Source organism: Cyanistes caeruleus, chromosome 19 (assembly GCF_971803275.1).
Source record: "Cyanistes caeruleus chromosome 19, bCyaCae1.hap1.1, whole genome shotgun sequence".
In the NCBI taxonomy this organism is placed as follows: Eukaryota; Metazoa; Chordata; class Aves; order Passeriformes; family Paridae; genus Cyanistes; species Cyanistes caeruleus.
Window position 1 is genome coordinate 8836499 of NC_141719.1, and position 19860 is coordinate 8856358.

At 41.9% G+C, this 19860-nt stretch overlaps 1 protein-coding gene across 2 annotated transcripts; it reads left to right on the top strand.

Annotated features, from left to right (window-relative positions):
- Nucleotides 1-12948: 12948 nt before the first annotated feature.
- APOH (apolipoprotein H) lies at nucleotides 12949-19841 on the top strand. Of its 2 annotated transcripts, XM_023938823.2 has the most exons (8): nucleotides 12949-13080; nucleotides 14154-14330; nucleotides 14914-15010; nucleotides 16330-16406; nucleotides 16947-17135; nucleotides 17730-17909; nucleotides 18379-18576; nucleotides 19411-19841. In XM_023938823.2, the coding sequence occupies exons 1-8, from the start codon at nucleotides 13017-13019 to the stop codon at nucleotides 19479-19481; spliced, it is 1053 nt and encodes a 350-aa protein (XP_023794591.2). In that variant the 5' UTR covers nucleotides 12949-13016; the 3' UTR covers nucleotides 19482-19841. The 2 variants fall into 2 exon arrangements, with proteins under 2 accessions (XP_023794591.2, XP_023794592.2); XM_023938824.2 differs by lacking the exon at nucleotides 14154-14330 and having other exon boundaries at nucleotides 12976-13080.
- The last annotated feature ends 19 nt before the right edge of the window (nucleotides 19842-19860 follow it).

Genomic DNA, 19860 nt, shown 5'->3' on the forward strand with positions numbered 1-19860 from the left:
GAGCGCTGTCAGGGGCACAGGATGCCCTGCCCCACTGCGCTGTGCCGTGTATCTTTATGTAGCAATGTAAATATCCCTCAGCATTTCTTATTTCAATACAAACATCCTCACCAAAAAGTGTAGGGAACATTCACCGAGTCTCTTTCGCTAATTAGGGCATTCAGCACATACACAACAGACTTTTACCTTGGTTTTATGTCATCAAGTGTTGCATAAAATAATAGACCTGTTCATTTTCATTTACTCACATTACACACAAAATATTCCCAAGTCCCTGGATACAGAAACATCTGCCCATGGCATCCTCTCATATTAATACACTCAGAAAAATCATGACTATGCTAACGTAAAACCACAATATATACATAAAGAAGCCAAGTATTAATCATATTGTTTTTAATAAATGTTATTCCCGTGGTTACAAGTTTACACATATGGGAAATAAATGCATATTAAAAGTTCTACCCCAGTATATCTATGTGCTTGTCTGTCTGTGTAAGCATGTGTAAGATGTTTTATTTCACAAGAATGAAAGCCAGCTAATTAACTCAAATTAAGTCTTATCTGCTGATGGGAAAAGTGCACAAGGACACTTATCACAGAACAGAAATAACTTGCTACATGCTATCTCAATTTAAAAGCCTCAGTTTCTGGGTGCAACTTGGCAGGACTGGAATGTCCGTGGCATTTCACCAAATAACCAATGACAGGGATGGCCCAGCTTTTCTCTAAACTTAGAGAATCACACCAGATGCCCTAGAAACTGTTGCCATATGCCCTTGCTTCATGGATTTTGTTTTGTGAGCAACTACTTCCAAATTTGATCTGAAATCCAATGAAATATAAAGATTTTTAATTTGGCCTCCACCTATTCTGCACATGTTTCAAATTTCTTTTTCCTCTTCAGAGGGAATAGATTTTTTTTGCCTTAATCAACTTATGCCAAAGCATGAGGAGCACCAAGAAACATTTTGTACTCTCATTAAGGGCTCTATCAAGAAACATGAAACGTGTTTATTTCCATTCCTTTTGTGCTGTATCACAAAGCCACCAAAACTGGGAAATCTGAAATGAACACAACTTGGATTACATCAGGTTTGGGGAAATCTGCGTATTTTGTTGTTCCTTAAAATCTCACAGACCTGCTGAATCATTTTGGATTCCAATTTCTTTCCTGCCAGTGACTCTGGACCAGATTCATTCACTGAAACATTGGTGAGTGTGCCAGGCTTGTGTCAGGCCCCAGGGAAGAGCCAAATGGCACCAGTCACGGCACTACAGGATCACATTGGGATTGCTTTACTGTCTCCTCTAACACATCAATTTCATCTCAAACCTAGAAATTATTTGTACATTGTGACTAGACACACTAGGCAAAGGAAATCTCTATTATGTGTGCCCAGACAACCAGGCAAACCCTTATAACACATCCTTGCCCTACTGTATTTAACACATAACTCCTTTTACTGCTGCAGTTTGGATACACAGCACTTACACAGAGCTTTTATTATATTTACCTTCAATATCAGGCTTTGTCACCATGACCAGGCCACTCTCACAGCGATACTATAGGGGCATGGTATGTTTCACTCCCAGACACCTTTGGGATGTGTTGTTGTGACATCAGCTCCTCTTGCTGGGAGGTTTTTAATTGCCTGGACACTCATTTTTCCTACTCTGCTCTCATGTTCTGTGGGTGATACAGGAACTCATCCCTCCTTTGCAAATAACTGGAGGAAAGACGTCTGCTACCTCTTCCTGAATGAGCACATTCCCCCAGCAGCTCATGACTTGCACTTCTGCCCAGGGGAGTGTTTGCAATTTGCTTCTGGTTCAGGCCATCTGGACGAGGAGTCAGCATTTTCCCTGTTTGTGTTCAGGCATATAAATGGTCATTAAATCAGAGCACAGCTTTTCCAATCTCCTGGCCAGCATCTTCAGAGCTCCTGACTCCAAAGCGCCATTTATGGGGTCTTCTCATAGCAAATGTACTCCTGTATGACTGTTTGGACAATATCCTACAGACTGTCCCTGACAGAAGTTCCCATTGGATAATTTATCAGGCTTTTTCTTCTAAAGAATTTGATTATTGCTGTAACAAGCACAACTTCTGAAGTTCCTTCTATATTTTCATCGATAGCACCCTAGGTCTCGGAGTGTACCTGGGTTCATTTTGACAGAGGTTTCTCCTGAAATGTCTTTGCTTGTACTCATCCTCTGGAACAGCAATCCACCGTCTGCAACACTTCTTAATCAAAAAGCAATAAGAAAGGAAGCATGCATTCAGGCTCTGTTCTGCCCCAGATCCATTCAAAGAGAGCCAAGGAGAACACCTCCATCAACTGTTTTGGCAACTGTGACCGTTTTATTATTTCCTGCTTCTGAGAAATACCCAACAAACAGGAATCACTTCCTGCTGGAGGTCTATAAGGAAGTTCACAAGCCAATTCCTCCTCACATTTCAAAGCAAATCACAACCGCTTCCCTCTCCAGAGAGTCAAAAGGACAAGTGTCCATTTTCCAAAGCCCTTTTAGGAAGGATGATCTGATCATTGCAACACTGCTGCCTAAAAATTATTTGCTTCGCTCAATTTAATCTTCCAAAGGAATTTCTACAGAGCCAGCACATGAGACATCTCCACCAGCAACTATTGTGAGATAATTACTTGCCATAATTAGGTCAAAAGCAGTTACCAGTTTCCATTAATTCACAGACTTCATACTATAAATTGAGGAGCCAGGTTTTCCTAACTTATTTTTTCCATGCAATATCAACTTTGTTTCTCTCTTTGTCTGAAATCACCCATCAAGTTTAATGCTGAAGCTCCCATTCTTAAGCTTGTCATGTTTTGACCAGTCCTGTGTTTTTCCAGATCCTACTACAAATTCATTCACAACATAAAAAAAAACCCTGTTTATTGTTTTTACCCCTGCTTTGGCAACAATATACCTTAAATGTTTCCAAAAAATAGAAAAAGGTAGGCTGTGGTAACATAAATAGACACATTTCTGTAAGAACCTGTCTGTCTTCTGGAAATAATTTTCTCTCAGCATCGGTTTCTGCATCTTTTTTCTGTATTTTTTCTGTGTTTCGAGTCTCCACAACTTTATCCCTCTCTCTGCAGTCACACTGGTCCTCCTCTCTGCCCCTTTCCCCTCAAAGTTCCTCAGAGCGCAGGTTGGGAAGCCCTGGGTCATGAGACAGGTTTTATTATTAAATTATTCCATGTGACAGACAGCTTGTTTACTCAGGCCAGTACTGCATTAAAACAAAGTCAAAAAGAACACTAAGTACAGGGGGAAAAAAGAGTCCTATGAGAGATGAAATGTCACAGAAAGAGTATTTCTGAGAAAATTCTGGGGAGAAGAAAAATGGTATCTTACAATAATTAATAATTTCCCAGGGATGAAATTGCAGTCCATCAATATGTCCTAATCAGGAAAATCCTTCTTCCCATTGTGACAGATAAATGATGCCATTATTTCAACTTGAGTTTCCTTGAAAGCCTTGCAAAACCCATTTCTCATGCAGATAGCTTGTGCATTATCCTCACAGCAGCTCTCCATAGAATTGGAAATAAATGGCTGATCATAGACAGAACATTGGGTGTAAAATAGATTTTTTTATATCAGAGTTATCAGAATACTGAGTGACAACCCATTGCTTTCTTTTCTTATGTCTCAGGAGTATGAGGAGCATGGTAAAATCTCTCCTAGTTATAGAGCTGAATCAGAGCTTGATGCTGTTACACACTGAAGAGTGATGGGGGTCCTTTGGGATGTTTCCTGGATTTTGTTGCTTTCCATATTGTAGAAACAAAAAATTCTGCCTCAGCTGGAGCATTTGCTGTCGTTGTTGTTTTGCTGATTTTGTCCTTCCCACAAGCAATCACTCTGAAACAATTTTGAATATCTCTTCCAAAAAGGAATTCACACTCTTTTGAGTGCATCAGAACAATTCTCTTGTGTAGGCAAACTTTCAGTCTTCAACTGTATGCTCAAAAAAGGCAGAAAGACTGAGACTTTGAAATACAAACAAAGCGCTCAAACCATGTGGAAAAAACAAACTGCTCTTGTACCAGCTAAACAAGGGAACCTCTGTGATTTATTTAGAGAAACATGGGGCACAGGTTTGTAAGGAACAAAGTAGGTGGGTTTGGCCAGGGCCAGCTGACCCCTGGAATTGCTTGCCCAGAAGAACCAAACACGGGAGCAGGGCTGGTGCAGGGTGTGACCATGGGCTCAGGGTAGTGGGATGGCCTGGGACAGGCAGAAATGGGATGTCACAGGCCAAACACAGCCCACAGCTGGCTCAGAAAGTTCCCTGAATGGAAAATGGTCAGAAAGTGAGAGAATCTCTGGAGGAAGTATCGTGCTTGCTTTTCTCACTTCTCCTCGGGTGAGCACCTGCCAGAGAGAAAGCGCTGGGTGGGTTTGGTGGGCCCTGCCTGAGCCACCACCCCCATCACCATCTCTGGGGCCTTCCTTTTTTCCCATAATTAAAAAAAAAAAAAATAAAATAATTACACTCACACTGCCAGCTGACAAAAATTACCCTCAAAAACTTATTTTCCCCCCAGTTTTTGCATTAGAGTGCAAGCTGTACCTGGAGGGTTTAAGTTTGCAGGTCAAGGCCCTCTATAGAGGTGAGGCCCTGACAAGCAGAATATATCTGTCCTGAAACCTTCTCCTGACACTTTTGGAACCTCCAAAGGGCTTTTCTGATGTTAAACTGCTACGAAGAGTAAATGACTTTGTGCTGCTGCCCTGCTGGGAATCATCAGCTCCAGAGTATCAGTCTGTGAAGCAGCAGAGATCTCTGGACAGAGCAGGATGACGACACAGGATCAGGGAATCACTGAGGCTGGAATAAACCTCCAAGACCATCAAGATCCTCGCCTTGCCCCCAGACCAGAGCACTGAGTGGCCATGAATGTCCAGACATTCCCTGGACACCTGCAGGAATGGGGACTCCAAACCTCCCTTTGCAGCCCCCTCCAATTCCTAACCAGCCTTTCCATGAAGAATTTTTTCTTGATGTCCAACCTGAGCTTCCCCAGCTTGAGGCTGTGCTTTGTCTTCACTGGCACTGAAGTCAAAGTGAAATTTCCCACCATTTCAACGTGAGCAGAAAGGTGTGGGCTATTTTATTTACGATATTCCCACAAATCTTCAATTGAAAGGGATGATTGTTTTGCAAGAGTAGAATTTTGCCTTGTGAAGATGAATTGTAAATTGTTATTATGTATATCATACTTCAACTTATTATTTCTGATAGCTTAATAGCATTTATCAGAGACAAAAGAAATAGTAACTTTCATGTTGCATTTTGTTTATTCCAGAGAATAAATGTAAGTGAAAAACAAAATTGTATCAGCTGGAATATCCAGGATATTCACTTCTTTTCCTGTGCCACCATTCTATTATGACATGTTGACGCAGGGAAAGCAGAATGCCATTTCCAATGGTAAGATTTCCAATTATACCACGTCCGTCTGTGCTCTGCACAAGTGTTTACACTCCTGGAAACACTAATAATTGAAATGACAAGAGTTTGGCTGGACAAACACAGCTTTAAAACATTTGTTTAATTTAGAAGGACTGAGAAGTGACAACATTGACGCACAAAACAAGCTAACATTAATTTCAAAAACACATTTCCAAAGCCCAGAGTGGTGAAAAATGAAGTGTGGAAAACCTCTGTGCCACAGAGAAGGGAGGAGAGGAAGGATTCTGTTTGTCAGCACTGAACATTCATTCCACTCCCCACCAGAATTTACATTTAAGAAAAAGAAAAAAAAAAAAAAAAAAAAAAGCAGAAACAGTCCTTTAATGACAGTGGAGACTATTTTTGGTCTTTTAATGCAGTACTATGGATTAAAGACTGGAAAGATTAGCAGCCTAATACATATCATAACAAGGGAACATCTTCTCAGGTCACCCACAGTCAGTCTCATGCTGCCATTCAGGTTCACAAGCTATTGTGACATCAACAGCCCAAATTTTCTACCTGGATGTAAATATAATTACTGATTATTTACAGATTATTTACATATTTCAATGTGAATTGCATTGTAAAGAGTTTTCTTACAGAAAATGTAGTTTTAAAAATCAAACATCTCACCCACAAAGCTGTTAAGAAAAAAGAAAGACAACCCAGGGCATTCCATGTGAAAGTGCCTGTGGCTTTTATTCCAGATGTGTTGTGCCAAGAGCTGAGCAGCTTGGTTTAAAAAGGTTTTGGACAGTGCTTGAGCCGACTTGTACAGAGGAATAATATTTAACTTGACTATAGCCTGATAACCATGGAAAAAAAATGTCCTTATCATTAATGACCACACCATTAGATGACATGAGGGAAAAAATTGATGTTTTTCTTAGAAATAATTTTAAAAAGAAACAAAACACACAGCGAACTACTTGTGCTTTATGTGCATTTTCAACTTCTGTGATAAATATTCTTCACTTTGTAAAGTGCTCATGATCTGTTCTTTCCAAAACATCTGGATAATTTCTCCTTTCAAAACTTGAATTTATGAGAATGTCACTGATATCAGTCCTGGCAATGCTGGAACGATTGCAATTTTATTTCATTCCTGTTGCCAAAATGCTGGCAGCATCATTCTGTCTTCCTGGGCAATGAAAAAAATCTCCATGTGCAATGAATAAAGGAAGAATGACCTCTGATATTTATTTTTATTATTTTTACAGAAGATTACAAAATAAATGCAAAACTCCAAGAAGAGCCTGGCTTGCTGATGGTGCAGATTACACCACCAGAATCCGAATTTTTAGAGCTACACACACGTGGAGATTGTCAAAGCAGCTGAGTCAAAGATTTCCAGATTGTTAAAGCCTTCTGGAAACCACAAGACAGAGCTGCATCTTCTGAAGAAACAAACACACCAAAAATGCCCTTTATTAAAGTGAGCACTTTTAAAAGCATGGCCTTCATTTCATTGTCCAAATAAGATTTGAGCCCTTCAGAAAACCTGATTCCACTTATTGATATCTGCCCCTCCAAAATCTGCTTCCTCTTAGGAAAGCTTCCCCCTGGATTTATTGCTGCAGATTAGAGGCTGGCACAAAGGGAAATTAGTTTATTGAGATCTTCCTAATGGTTCCCAGCACAAAAGAAGCATCTCTGTGGTACAGCACGGATCTGAAACAGGATCCAGACACCAAATGATGCCACGAGCATCAGGCACAGCCTCGCCCCAGAGGTGGAGGAGAAGCTTCAACAGCAGCACAATGTTTCTAGAAAAATTCATAGCTCACCACAAATTCACGGCATTAGCTCTAAATTCAACCACTTGTGTTTAAATGTTCCAGAGCACTCTTAAATATCAGCTCAAAAGAGTCACTGGTCTTCCCCCTGGATCCAACATTTCGTGGAGTTGTCAGTTATGAGACTGTGTTTTTAGATTTTTCAGGCTTGTCAGTCAACAGTGAAATGAGGACTCTTCCCCTTTGGAGTAACTTGCTAAGAATACAAGCATATGTATGTTTAAAAATAAGGAACTAGACAAAAATGTATAAAAATATATAACATATATTTTATTTTATATGTTATATAATACATATGTGTTATATATTATAATATATATTATATATTATAAAAATATATAAGAAAAAAACTCAGCCAACTGTTCGTGTAGATTAATAAAGATCTGGGGGAAAAAAATGGTAATCCTGTAATTTTGTTAATTATATATAAACTGATTCAAATACATATTAAAACACTGATAAAACCCCATTATAAAAAAGCCTAAGACGGAACCATTGACAAGACTTGGACCAGCGTGGGGAGGGTTTGGGTTGGAGCATAAGGGAGATCAGTATCCACTTTTTGATTACAGTGCACAGGAACTGAGTCACAGAGAAGGTAGATTTAATCACCCAGAACACTCTGGACTGGTGCCCAGGGAGAATTTCCCAGCTGATATCCACGGTTCATACAGATCCTGGGATCTCTCTGTCGATTGATTGGGAGTCTCTGGCAGGGCATCGATCCCACACACTCCCTGCTCGGTTTTAACGTGGATGAATATCCCACACAGCTTCTCCGTGGCTGATCCTCTTATCTGCAACTTGGGAAAGGCACAGAGCGGCAGGAAATAAATCTGGTGCTGCCTGGGCTCTGGGATAGCGCCGTGGCAGCGTGCCAGGGAGGGCTGGACACAAATCCTCCCTCGGGGTCACGCCAGGGTGAGCCTGGCCAGGATTCTCTGCAGGAGCACAGGGTGGGAAAATGATAATGAACATTTGATGTACTCGGTGTAAAGTGCTTTCCTGCAGCACAGAGTGCTCCTTGGAGAACCTGCAGCAGATCCTGACCACGCCTGACCTCTCTCCAGCTTGTAAACAAGATGACAACCACAGGCAGTACACATCTATATACATATAAAATAATAATAATCATAATAAAAAATAGGTCAGATGCTGCTGTCACGGAAATCTGTGGCATTTGGTGTAATAGAAAGTGGAAGAATAATGATGAAGAGAATCTTGAAAGCTTCCTTGCAAGCTTGCTGGGAGAAGAGAAGCAGTTTGGCTTGAGTGTGGAGAGCACCCTGGCTCTGAGGCTTTTCTCTCTGATGGTTTCTCCCTGGAATGCACTGAGGGGAAGGCAAAAAGGTGTGACCAGCCAAAAAAAGGAGAGAAAGTCTGTGCCTCCATGCTGTGCTTTTACACTTGCATCTCAAAAGTTGTCCCTTGCAGATCTGCTCCCTGAAGATTCAAACTCTCAGAGAATAGTTTGCCCCCGAGGCTTCATAATTAGACATTCCCAGGGAAGAAATTTAACACAGGATTTTTTTAGACAGCATTTAGATAAATTTATCAGAGGAACAGACTGTTTCACAATATTTGGGTCACAGCAGAACTGTGAGAGAGATTCTCCGGGTTTTCTGTGCAGGAAATGAGAAGGCGGAGTGGAGGAAGGAGCTGTAAAATGCTCTGCTCTCTGGTTTTGTACACTGTGAGTTTAATGTATATGAAAACTGGAACATCTTCATGCCTCTGCAGGAGAACACAGGCCTGCTAACACCTGGAACACTTGTTAGTGCCAGCCCTCTGACATCTCAGATTCATACAGGAATGGGGATTTTAATAATCACAGTAGGTGCTTAAAGTGATTTAAAATCCAGGACCAGAATCATAATGATTTTGCTAACTTCAGAAAAAAATTCAGAAATATCAGGGGTAACTAGAAATGTAATTTACCTCGAAAGTGAAAATATTTATTTTAAGAATTATACACTCACTCTTTACTTTTTCTGTGAGCAAGACACTCTGTCAGGTCAGTATCTGTTACTGCATGTTTACCTCCAACATCAGAGAATCATTGAATGGTTTGGGTTGGAAGGGACCTTACAGATCATCCTGTTCCAACCCCCTACCATGGGCAGGGACACCTTCCAGGCAATACAAAAATAGAAATACATTTATTTTTATATATAATATTTCACTGGAAAATGATCCACTGCAAGTGGATCCTGGCTTCTGGCTGGCTGACATGACAACCTCATCACCAACAGGTGGAACAAAAGAAACAGTGGGGAAAAAAGCTGGAATCTGAGTATCTGATCCTTATGGGAGAAGGATGAGATTGCTGGTCCCACTGCTGCCCCAAATGCAGCTTTCCTGCCAAATAGAAACCTGCAGCAAGCAGGGGCTGGCTCACAGGGATGGCTTCACTCAGGCCTCTCTTTAAAATTCTTCCTCAGTGTCCCCAGTCAGCACATTCCTGTCGATTTGAGAATCTGCTGCATCTTGACCTGGCTGAATGTGGATGAAGAAAGCCATAAAATCTTGAGAAGAGAGGGCAGTGCAGACCCAGCCCTCACTGTGAGGCAGGACAGACCCCCAGCAAATCAGTGGCAGGAGCAGAGCGACACATCCTACAATACCAGGAAAATGAAAGTGTCAAGCAGAGAAGTAGAACAGGTTAGGGGGAGGACAGAAGGTTTGGCTCATTAACTGGGAACTGTTACCTCACTGACCTTCAGTCAGGAAGTCTTGAAAACTTCCTGCATAATAATCTACAGGAGACACCAATTCCAGTCTGAAAACCTTTGCTTATCTTATTATTCTGTGTTCTGATTATTATAATGTCTTTTCCTACTGTCCTGACAGCTCTAGTTGATCATGGTGTCAATGAACAATGCTGCTGCACAGATTGCTTTCATCATCAGGTTTCTTTATTTTTTCTCTATTTTTTTTCTCCTTCTTTTTCATTTTTACCTTCACTTTCAAGGCTTTTTCTGGCTTATCCTCTTCCTCTCTCCTGTTCCTTGCACAAACCCCTCTGATCAACCAGCAATGCCAGTCTCCACCATTTAATTGCTGCCTTTTCAAACATTCACTCTTGATCTCTGCTTTGCTGCACTTCAATTTTTAGCTGGGCAGCACCACTTCTGCAAAGGCAGTTTTTTCACATCCTCCTGCATGTTCTCTGTTCAGGCTGTGTTAGCACAACCCCAGGTAATAATGAGACTGCTGGGACACTGATCTGGCTCACATCATGCTGGCTGATATCCCCTCTGAGTGTTCCTGCACTGCTTTCTCTGCTTGCAGCTGCCATTTATTTCCTTAGGATATGACATTATCTGGGGTAGAGACCACCACTCTGCTCTGTGTTTATGTGGTCTCTGATGAAACAAAATTCTGCTTCATTCTTTGGTTTGCAAGAGCTGTGATATTAAATAGCTCACATGTGAAAGGAGTGGGTTGGATTTGATGGAAAACCAGCTGATGTATATAATTGCACACAATCACAATCACAGCAAGAACTGGGTCAGTTTTGCTCATGCTGTTCCAAGGTGAATCCATACCAGAGTAGTCACATTTTCATAGAATCATAGAGTCAAAGAATCACAGAATGGTTTTGGCTGGAAGGGACCTTAAAACCCATCCAGTGCCACCCCTGCCATGGACAGGGACCTTCCACTGCCCCAGGCTGCTCCAAGCCCTGTCCAACCCGGCCTTGGGCTCTTCCAGGGGTCCAGGGGCAGCCACAGTTTCTGTGCTAGGGCCTGCCCACCCTCCCAGGGAGGGATTTCTCCCCAATATTCCATCCAAACCTATTCTCTGACAGTTTGAAGCCATTCCCTGTGTCCTGTCCCTCCATCCCTTGTCCCCAGTCCCTCTCCAGCTCTCCTGGAGCTCCTTTGGGCTCTGCAAGGGGCTCTGAGCTCTCCCTGGAGCTTTCTCCTCTCCAGGTGAGCACACCCAGCTCCCCCAGCCTGGCTCCAGAGCAGAGGGGCTCCAGTCTCATGAATAACTCAGTGTCCTTCTCCAGCTTCTGGAACATGCACAGTTATTTGGAACATACTTTCAGATGTTTCTTATTGCAGACAATTAAGTTTTCAAGAAAAATCACAACCTTGGCAGTTATTATGGACTTACATACACAAATATTCATTCCCCTGTCCCTTTCACATGCAGTTTTAAGTCTCAGTTTTAAGATCGGTAAAATTTCACACACAAAATTCATGTAAAATGAATGCGAAGGTAATTTAATTATTTTTATTTTTTTTTTTTAGTACAGAAAACTTTCCCAAAATTTTTTAGGGAAAACTTTCCCGTCTAAGGCAGAGCGCGCTGCGCCCCCTGCTGCCCGCGGTGGGAACTGCCCCAAATTGTTCCCATCCAATCCCGCAATTTTAAACACACAAAAGGATAAAAAATCCACCTTTGGCAGGATTTAAGCCAAAGGCAATAAAATTCATTAAAGCAGCGTGCCTTGAAAGGAAAATCTACTTGTGAAAGTGAGGAGGAAAAAGCAGGCTGCGACAAATGGAAAAATAATCAGATGTAAATACAGAAAATGAAGTCAATCTTTTTCTGTTGGTTTAGCAGTGGTACTTTGCCCTTCAGCACTGTGCATTTGGTAAATACCCTGAGCAGAACATTCACAGCGTTTTCTTCCTGAGAAGAATAGCGTGTTCCCAATTGTTTAATGTTGTGGCTAAAATTCATGTTTCAAATACAAACAGAGAAATTTTATAAAACAAAACAAACAATTGGAGATCCCAGCAGTAAGAGCTTGACATAACCCAACTTCTCTCAGAGCTTCAAATGTCCCTCACTCCCCCTCACAGGCTGTGAGTCAGCAGGGGAGGAGGATACTTAGATTAGAAACACCAAACTGTGGAACAATCATTACACAAATGTTATTTTGGTTGCTCTTCAGATGCTCCTGCAGTTGAAATCTGCTAAATTAGGAGAACTGCAGTGATCAGAACCTCAGCTGATACCTGTCGAGTTCTGACTTGATGCCCCAAACCTGCAGCGCCACAACAAGGCTTTATGCCACCCAAAAATCTGATTTATGACCCCCTTGTCACAAATAAGAAGAGGAATCATCATTTCAGGCTTCCTGCAGTGCTGGCACCGAGCACTGTCTCTGCTGCCTTTGGTTAGTTGGTAATTGGAAGACAACAGGAATCAGATCAAACAGGGCCCTGAAGCCCCAAGTTTCAGACCAGATCATCATCTGTGTAAACTGGCATGAGGTTGGTACATCACTGGGGGCACATTACAATACCAATGTCACTCCAAAACGGATCATTTTGCCTTGAAATGATTTTGCTATAACTATCAGGAGTCTTTGGTACACAGAAATGTCCATGCTCCAGTGATAAACATGAGCCTTGGAGTGACAGTTCTATTATTCAATCCAATTTTGCATTCCAAATATTCTCATCCTCTACAGATGCTGAGAATACTGTTTTCTCCAGCACCATCGGTCCCAAGAGGAGATGCTCTGCAGAAACAACCAGAGAGGAGCCTGTGTGGAGCAGGAATTGCCATCTGAATTCCTGCATTATGCCCCAAACGCAACATGTGACGGTTGTTTCAGCCTTTATTAGCAGCGACACAAGGAAGCTTTTATCTTCTGTTTACTGGGATGGGAATAAACACAAAGAGTTAATATGTAACCATCCTTTTGTGGGTTTTTAAGGGCAGAGCCCTGGCCCCGGGGGCACTCGGGACGTCGGGGACTGGCAGGGATGCAGCCCCTGGCACTGCTCGGGTGCCTTGTGGCTCTGAGCCACTGCGCCCTCGCGTCCAAAGGTGAGTGTCTTCCACTTGCTAATAACAATCCCATCCTCAGGTGGGAATGGGGAAACTGAAAACAACGGCATTTTAAAGCCTCTGGATAATCCCGGTCAAGTGCTTTGAACAGGGCTTTTCTCTGAAAGCTTTTCTTCTCTTTTTCCTGTCTATTCTTTCCTCTGTCTCTTCCTGTGGTGAGTGTACAAAAGCATAAAATGAAGGAAAGCAGAAGAAATGCTGAGAGATGTTGTGGGACTCAGGCTGCCTGGCTGCCAGGGGGGAACTGTGTGTGCCAGGAATGAGCCTGCTCCATCCCTGCTCATCCTCTCACCCATCCATGCCCACACTGCTCCTGCCTCACTTTTCTCCTTCTTTCCCCCACTCTGGGCACTGCCTCATGTCCCCTCTCCCCGTGTTTGCCATTTATTTCTCCATCCTGAGCTCTGTGTCCCTCTGTGCTCTCCCCTCGATGCCAGCAGAAGCCTCTCTCCATGTCCTCAGCAGGAGCTCAGCCTGCACCCTCCGTTCCTCTCTCGCTGTTCCCTCCTGTTCTCACCCTCTGGCTGATGAGATGCTCCTGCTGTCACCGTGTTAAAGCTGTTTGGGAAGCAGAGCTGTCTCATGGAACACTGGGCCTACCCCGGTGAACAGAAAAATTGGAAAAAAGGAAATTTAATTACAAGAAAAAATAGCTGATTTCAGGCTGACCCCCACCAAACTTAAAAATGAAAGGCATTTGTTTGCTTTGAAGTCATTCTCACCCTATTTTGTCCAAGGTAATTTACTGTAATTGACTCACTTTGTGCACCACCTTCATAAATCTATTTTGAAGGAAAAGTAAATTTTAGTTTAAAAAGTGACACAAAATCTAACTGGGACCATTGGTAGAGCTCCTGAGGAGAAGAAGAACACCACATTTCTTTCCCTGCCTAATACTTACGGCAGCCATCACCTGCCTCAGGAAGACAAAAGGACATCTCAGGGCAGGGAGATACTATAACTCATGACAAGAGAGAATCCTCTGCTTCAAGGTGGGAAATAAAAACAGCTCCAATTTTCTACCCAATCTCTAGTAAATTCCTTTCCTCCAGTCTGTCCCAGGCCACCAGAAGTGCTGTTTGCCACACTTAATGTAGACAAAAAGGTGTATGAAGTGGGTGAGGAAGTGGAGTACACCTGCCGGCCCGGGTTCATGCCCAACAGTGGGCAGAGGAAGTACACCTGCCTCCCGACGGGCAAGTGGCCCTTCAACACCCTGCTCTGCCTCCGTGAGTACCCACAGCAATTCCTGCTCCTGCCTTCATGGATCTGGAAAGGATATCTTAGAGTCCATGGGGGAATCGGATGGATTTGAACAGATCTCTCTCCCCAGTGGTTGTTCCCTCGCTCGTTGGATGACAGCAGGGTGTGGAGGAGGGGTGGTGATGGGAAGGATCTTCCCATCCGTGTCCCACACCTGCCCTTCAGCCCCTGCTCCTGGATGGGGATGGAGATTGGAGCTGGACAGGGTGAACCTTCATCTGCCCCAGCCCAGCACAGCTTGCCCCCTAACAGCATGTGCTGCTTGATAACCCCTGCATTTATTGCACCCCTCAGAGGCATTTTCATCATTTCACTGCAGACCATTTACATTCCTCAGACAATCCAGTGTTAAAAAGATTTAATCCCAAAAACTTGTATTTTGACAGACACATAAACAGCCAGACTTGTGGCATGTAGTACATGGGAGTGGAGAAATGTGAAAGCCACCAGGATGAGCCCTTATGATCTACTTGTTCCCATCATAATGCAATTATTATTTCATGCCTTATGAGTTAATATTATCCTTTTTTATATATATTTAATAAACAGCAAAGAGATGTCCCCCTCCTCCACCCCTGCAGAATGGGAAAATGGATTTTGAAGAGTTCCAGTACCAGAGTACTGTAACTTTTTCATGTGATCCAGGGTAAGTGTTCCCTTCCTCATGCTGCTAAATAAACAAGCTAAATCACACTGTAGTATCACCCACTGCCATACACTGCAGGACAGAGAACATTGAAAACTTCACATAAAAACTCATTTACATTTCACAAATCATTAAAAAAAGCCTGACTGGTGATCCACCTCTGTTCAGTCTTGGCTATAACATTATAGAGCTTTGCTACTCCAAAAGAAAAGCCTTACAAATATGGAAACCACCAAAATAGCAGAGATTTTATGTAAAAATTTATTCTGGGCTGCTTTTCCCTGCTTTTCAAATCCTCTTATTACATCATGAGATGAAATCCTACAGCAGAGAGTAGATAATCTCCATCAAAGTTATGCTGTTGGGCTCTGAAGAGTGGAAATTGTGTTTCTATATCTTTCCAAGCTCAGTAAATGAAAACATGAGGTTAATCCTAACTTACCTGCAGTAAATGCACTTTTCCTCAGGGCTACTCATTAGCTTCAGGAAAAAGGATGTAATTAAAAAAATAGTTATGGTAAATGCAGGGAAGCATTTGATAGTAGTAGGTATTTAATTGTACTTGAGTGATCAATGAAAGAGGGCTTACCTGGAAAGTCACAGGTGAGACACAGCCTAGAGCTCACTGAAAAGTGTCAACAGCCTCAACAACTTCTTTCTGTAAAAGAGAAATGAGATAAGGAATAAATAAATTTAACTATGACACCAAGTGTAACAATGGGACTCAATTTGATTTTGTTAATTCTACTTTACTGGTTTTCAGCTGTGTGATATTGAAATGCCAAACATATGTTGAATATTTCTTTAAAACTCAGAGTAGATGTCAGTAGTGTGAATAGAGGATGGGAGAGAAGTATGTAATGTGCATATGGAAATTAAAATGTCTGGGATTAAAATATAATAATGCATCTTGGTGACGTTAGTTCTTAAGAGTACTGAGTTCTTTCCAATATTTGATCCTAATTGCCATAATTAACTGGGAAATCCTCCCAAGAAACCATAACGTTTGCATTAGCAATCATAGATCAATATTTGCTATTTACATACATCCATAGTATTAATCAGTTGTAGAAATTGATATGTAAAACAGAATATAAAGTTGAAATGACAAAGCATCTTGTTGTATCAAGACTTCTCCCCGGGGCTTTACAATATTTGGATATTAACAGTTTTTCAGAGCTGATTCTAAACTTCCTCTGAAGTCAGGAATTGTTAAACTAGAGAAAGATTTCAGAGCTGGATTCTTATTTCTGTTTATGAGAAATGGCAGATCTTTGATTGATCTCCCTGCTCTGATAACCAGGTCTGTTTGTTTCCAGCTACAACCTCGTTGGCTCAAGAACGAGCCAGTGCATGGCAGATGGAAAGTGGACTGGAACTTTACCACAGTGTCAACGTATGTGTTTCAATAAAAAAAACTATCCTTATTCCTATTCCAGAAATATTCCTTTCCATTGCTCAGAATTATATACACCCTTATTCAGAAGTCTCCTCCAGTGCTGTGCAAAAGCTGGTTTGGGAAAATCAAGCACAATGCTGCGTGTTTGGTTTTATATGTGTGGGTTTTAGAGAAATACAGTTTAAAGGTCTGAACAAAAGGTCGGGATCAGGGATGCTATTTACAGCTGGAGGTAAGATGCTTATCCACTCCAATTCCTCCTCCCTGTGTATAAAAAGAGGATATTGTCATGTCTTTGTGCTTAGGCAGGGTTTTACTATAACCTATCCTCCAACAACACTTGACTGAAAAGCAGTAATATTGTCTGAAAAATCCAAAAAAACTCATGAATTCCATATTCTGAGGCCCTTGACACTTTTAATTGTTTTGCCAGCTATGATTCCACGTGGGTTCATTTAGTCTTACGAATGCTGCTTCTCTGATTCCACAATTACTTGATCTTTAAGCCTTAATTTTCTGGATGCTGTGCTTTTGTAGCGGTGACTTGTGCACCTCCCTCGCTTCCGGAATTTGGGGTCCTCTCTTACCGCCGCCTAAATCCTGGAAACGTCTCTCATTTCCTGGACACAATCCTGTTTGAATGTGTCCCTCCTCTCGCCCTGATTGGGAATGAGACAGCCACCTGCATGGCCAATGGCACCTGGAGCAGCATTCCAGTGTGCAAGGGTGAGTAACTTTCTTTTATCCACACCAAAAAATACTCCTAAGAATTGCACATACAAAACTAAATGAACAACAGTATTTTAATTTTGATATTTTAATATTTTGTTTTAATACAGCACAATTATTCTGCAGCTGAATTCTGCAATCATTGCAGGGGATTGCTAACCCATGGCGCTTAACATGGGACTGACAAAATATTTGCTGCAGGCGTAAAGGTTATATAAACAAACCCTGCTAAACCTGGTGCACAGTGGGGAACCTGAGCCTGGCCTCCAGTGTGCAGCCAACATTTGATTCTAGGTGCTCAGATTCACCTAAGAAATAGCCAACCTTACCCTCATTCCTAAAAACTTCCTTGCTTTTAACTAAATTACACCATGCTTAAGTCATGTTATAACCACAGATTGCAATAGATGTGTATTTAAAATAAGTAATGTTAATTTATTCATTGTGGTTTTTAATCTTTCCCTGGCTGTGTTTTCCTGTGAAAGAGGCTGCAATGAACCACCTTGAAAGTCTTTATACATTTTTCAGGTTTATAGCTGTCTTTTTGACCTGTGACACTGATAAAGCTTTGGGTTTGGTTCTGTCCTGCAGTTGTCACCTGCCCCACTCCAATAGGAATAGAAAATGGGTTCATAGAGTTTGCTGTGCGCAGGACGTACCACTACAATGAAAGTGTCAGCTTTGGCTGCCAGCCCGGCTATGTGATGGAGGGATCCAAGCATTCCCGCTGTGAGAACACTGGAAACTGGTCCACAAAGCCAGCCTGTAGAGGTGAGCACATCCCATCCCTTAAAAACCAGGAATCAAACTGAACTCTTCCAGCAGACCACTGCTCTGACTGTTGAGTTGCCACTGCTCTGTGGGAGAGCTGTGCTCAAAAGGAAGCCAAAAAAGGAATTGCAAGGCCCTGATAATCTAAGCCCACTCCCAACACTGAATGTTGCATGACATGATGTATCTGGATTGACTTCAATAATCAGCCATGTAACTTTATTCTGTCTGAGTATTTCCTCTCCTTTTCCTATTTCATGTCATTAGAAATTACACTGAGGCTGGATTTTCACTGGAAACTTTTGACCCTTTGCTTCAGGGTCTGAATTTCTTCAGCATTTTAATACCAGCAGAAGTTCTGTCTATATGTAGGATAATTTTTCATTCCCAAATGTCACTTATACAGAATTCTGATGAGATCTAATCTACCCCCTTTTCAAACCTGTTCCTTACAATGGATTTTTTCCAGCACCATGTAAAATCCCAGCTAAGAAAGCTGTAGTATTGTACAATGGTGAGAAGAAGAGAGTTCAGAATGACCTGAAGGATGGCATTATGCACGGGGAAACTGTATCCTTCTTCTGCAAGAACAAGGAAAAATCCTGTGCCTACACTGTAGATGTGGAGTGTGTGGATGGCAACTTCACCCTCCCTGCCTGTTTTAAAGGTATGAGCCAGGCTGCTCACAAACCACTGAGTGGGGTGGAAATTGCAGCTGCCTTAGTGTGGAGGACAATATCATAATTCACTTTCATGACCTGCTTGAGTGGCTATAGGAATTATTGGGTATCTGAATTATTGGGTACTTTGGAAGAAAATGGCCTGAGGAAAGAATTCCCAGCAAGAATTTTCTTTTGGTTGTGTCAGAGCCCTGCTTTAATTCCTATCCTGTTCTAGATGTTACTTAAAGATGTTACTAGCCCAAAGAAAAGGCCATTAAAGTATTCTGGGATTTCACAAATCCTTGGATCAGCACCTTTTACAGGGATAAAAAGCCTGAACACTGCTGCAGGTTTCAGAACCTGACATATTCCTCGTATTCTGGCGAATTATTCCCACTTTATGCTGATCAGGAAAACACTTTGGACTGAGAGTGTTGAAAAGCAGCTGAGAGCTATGAGGAGGAATTGGTGCTGGAAGAACAGCCTCACAGGCATGAAGGCTTTTAGAATAAATAAACTTTACCAACTTCGTTAGCAAGAGGAAATGTTTTGCATTTGTTTTGTCAATATTGCTTGCATAGAATTTTCCTTGTAAGCTTTATTTTTATTTGTAAGTGAAGGAAAAGCACAGCCATGCATGATGAAAACATCTCTCCTTTCTCTTTTCAAAGCAAAACATTTGGCTTCTGATGCACATAGCTCAGCTTTACCAACATAGAAAATAAAGGAACATTTCCAACAGTTTCACTAGGATTCAAAGATTGACTGCTCACCTCGCTGTTGTTTTCAGCTATCACATTTTAAGAATTTAACCCAAGTTCTTCACTTGTCTCCAACAGAACGTGGCTTTTTTTCAAGTCTGGTGAAGAAAGACCCCTCAGACATGAAAGCATGTGAAGATGAAGCCTGAAGCAGAGAAATAACCCAGTACTAAATTTCTGCCTTACTGAGACAGAACATTCCACATATGAGAGGAAAACTTAGGTCCTGTGAGTGTAACTTGGGTCTTGTAAATAACTCAGGTCCCGTGAGTGTAAATTTCCAGGTGAACTCCGGATTCTGTGAATGCTTTCTTCCCTCCCACCATCCCCACCAGTCTCTTCCACAAGCTACAACACATCATTTCAGCCATTAACTTCCATTCTCTTGTCTCTGCCTTCTTCCAAATCCCTGCACTACTGCTTCTCTTTCCACATATCCAACATTTATGCAACTGTAAATGACTTCCTCAACAGCAGCTGCTTTACAATAAAGTGATTTTCAGCTGCTAGTGTGTTCTTATTTAATAT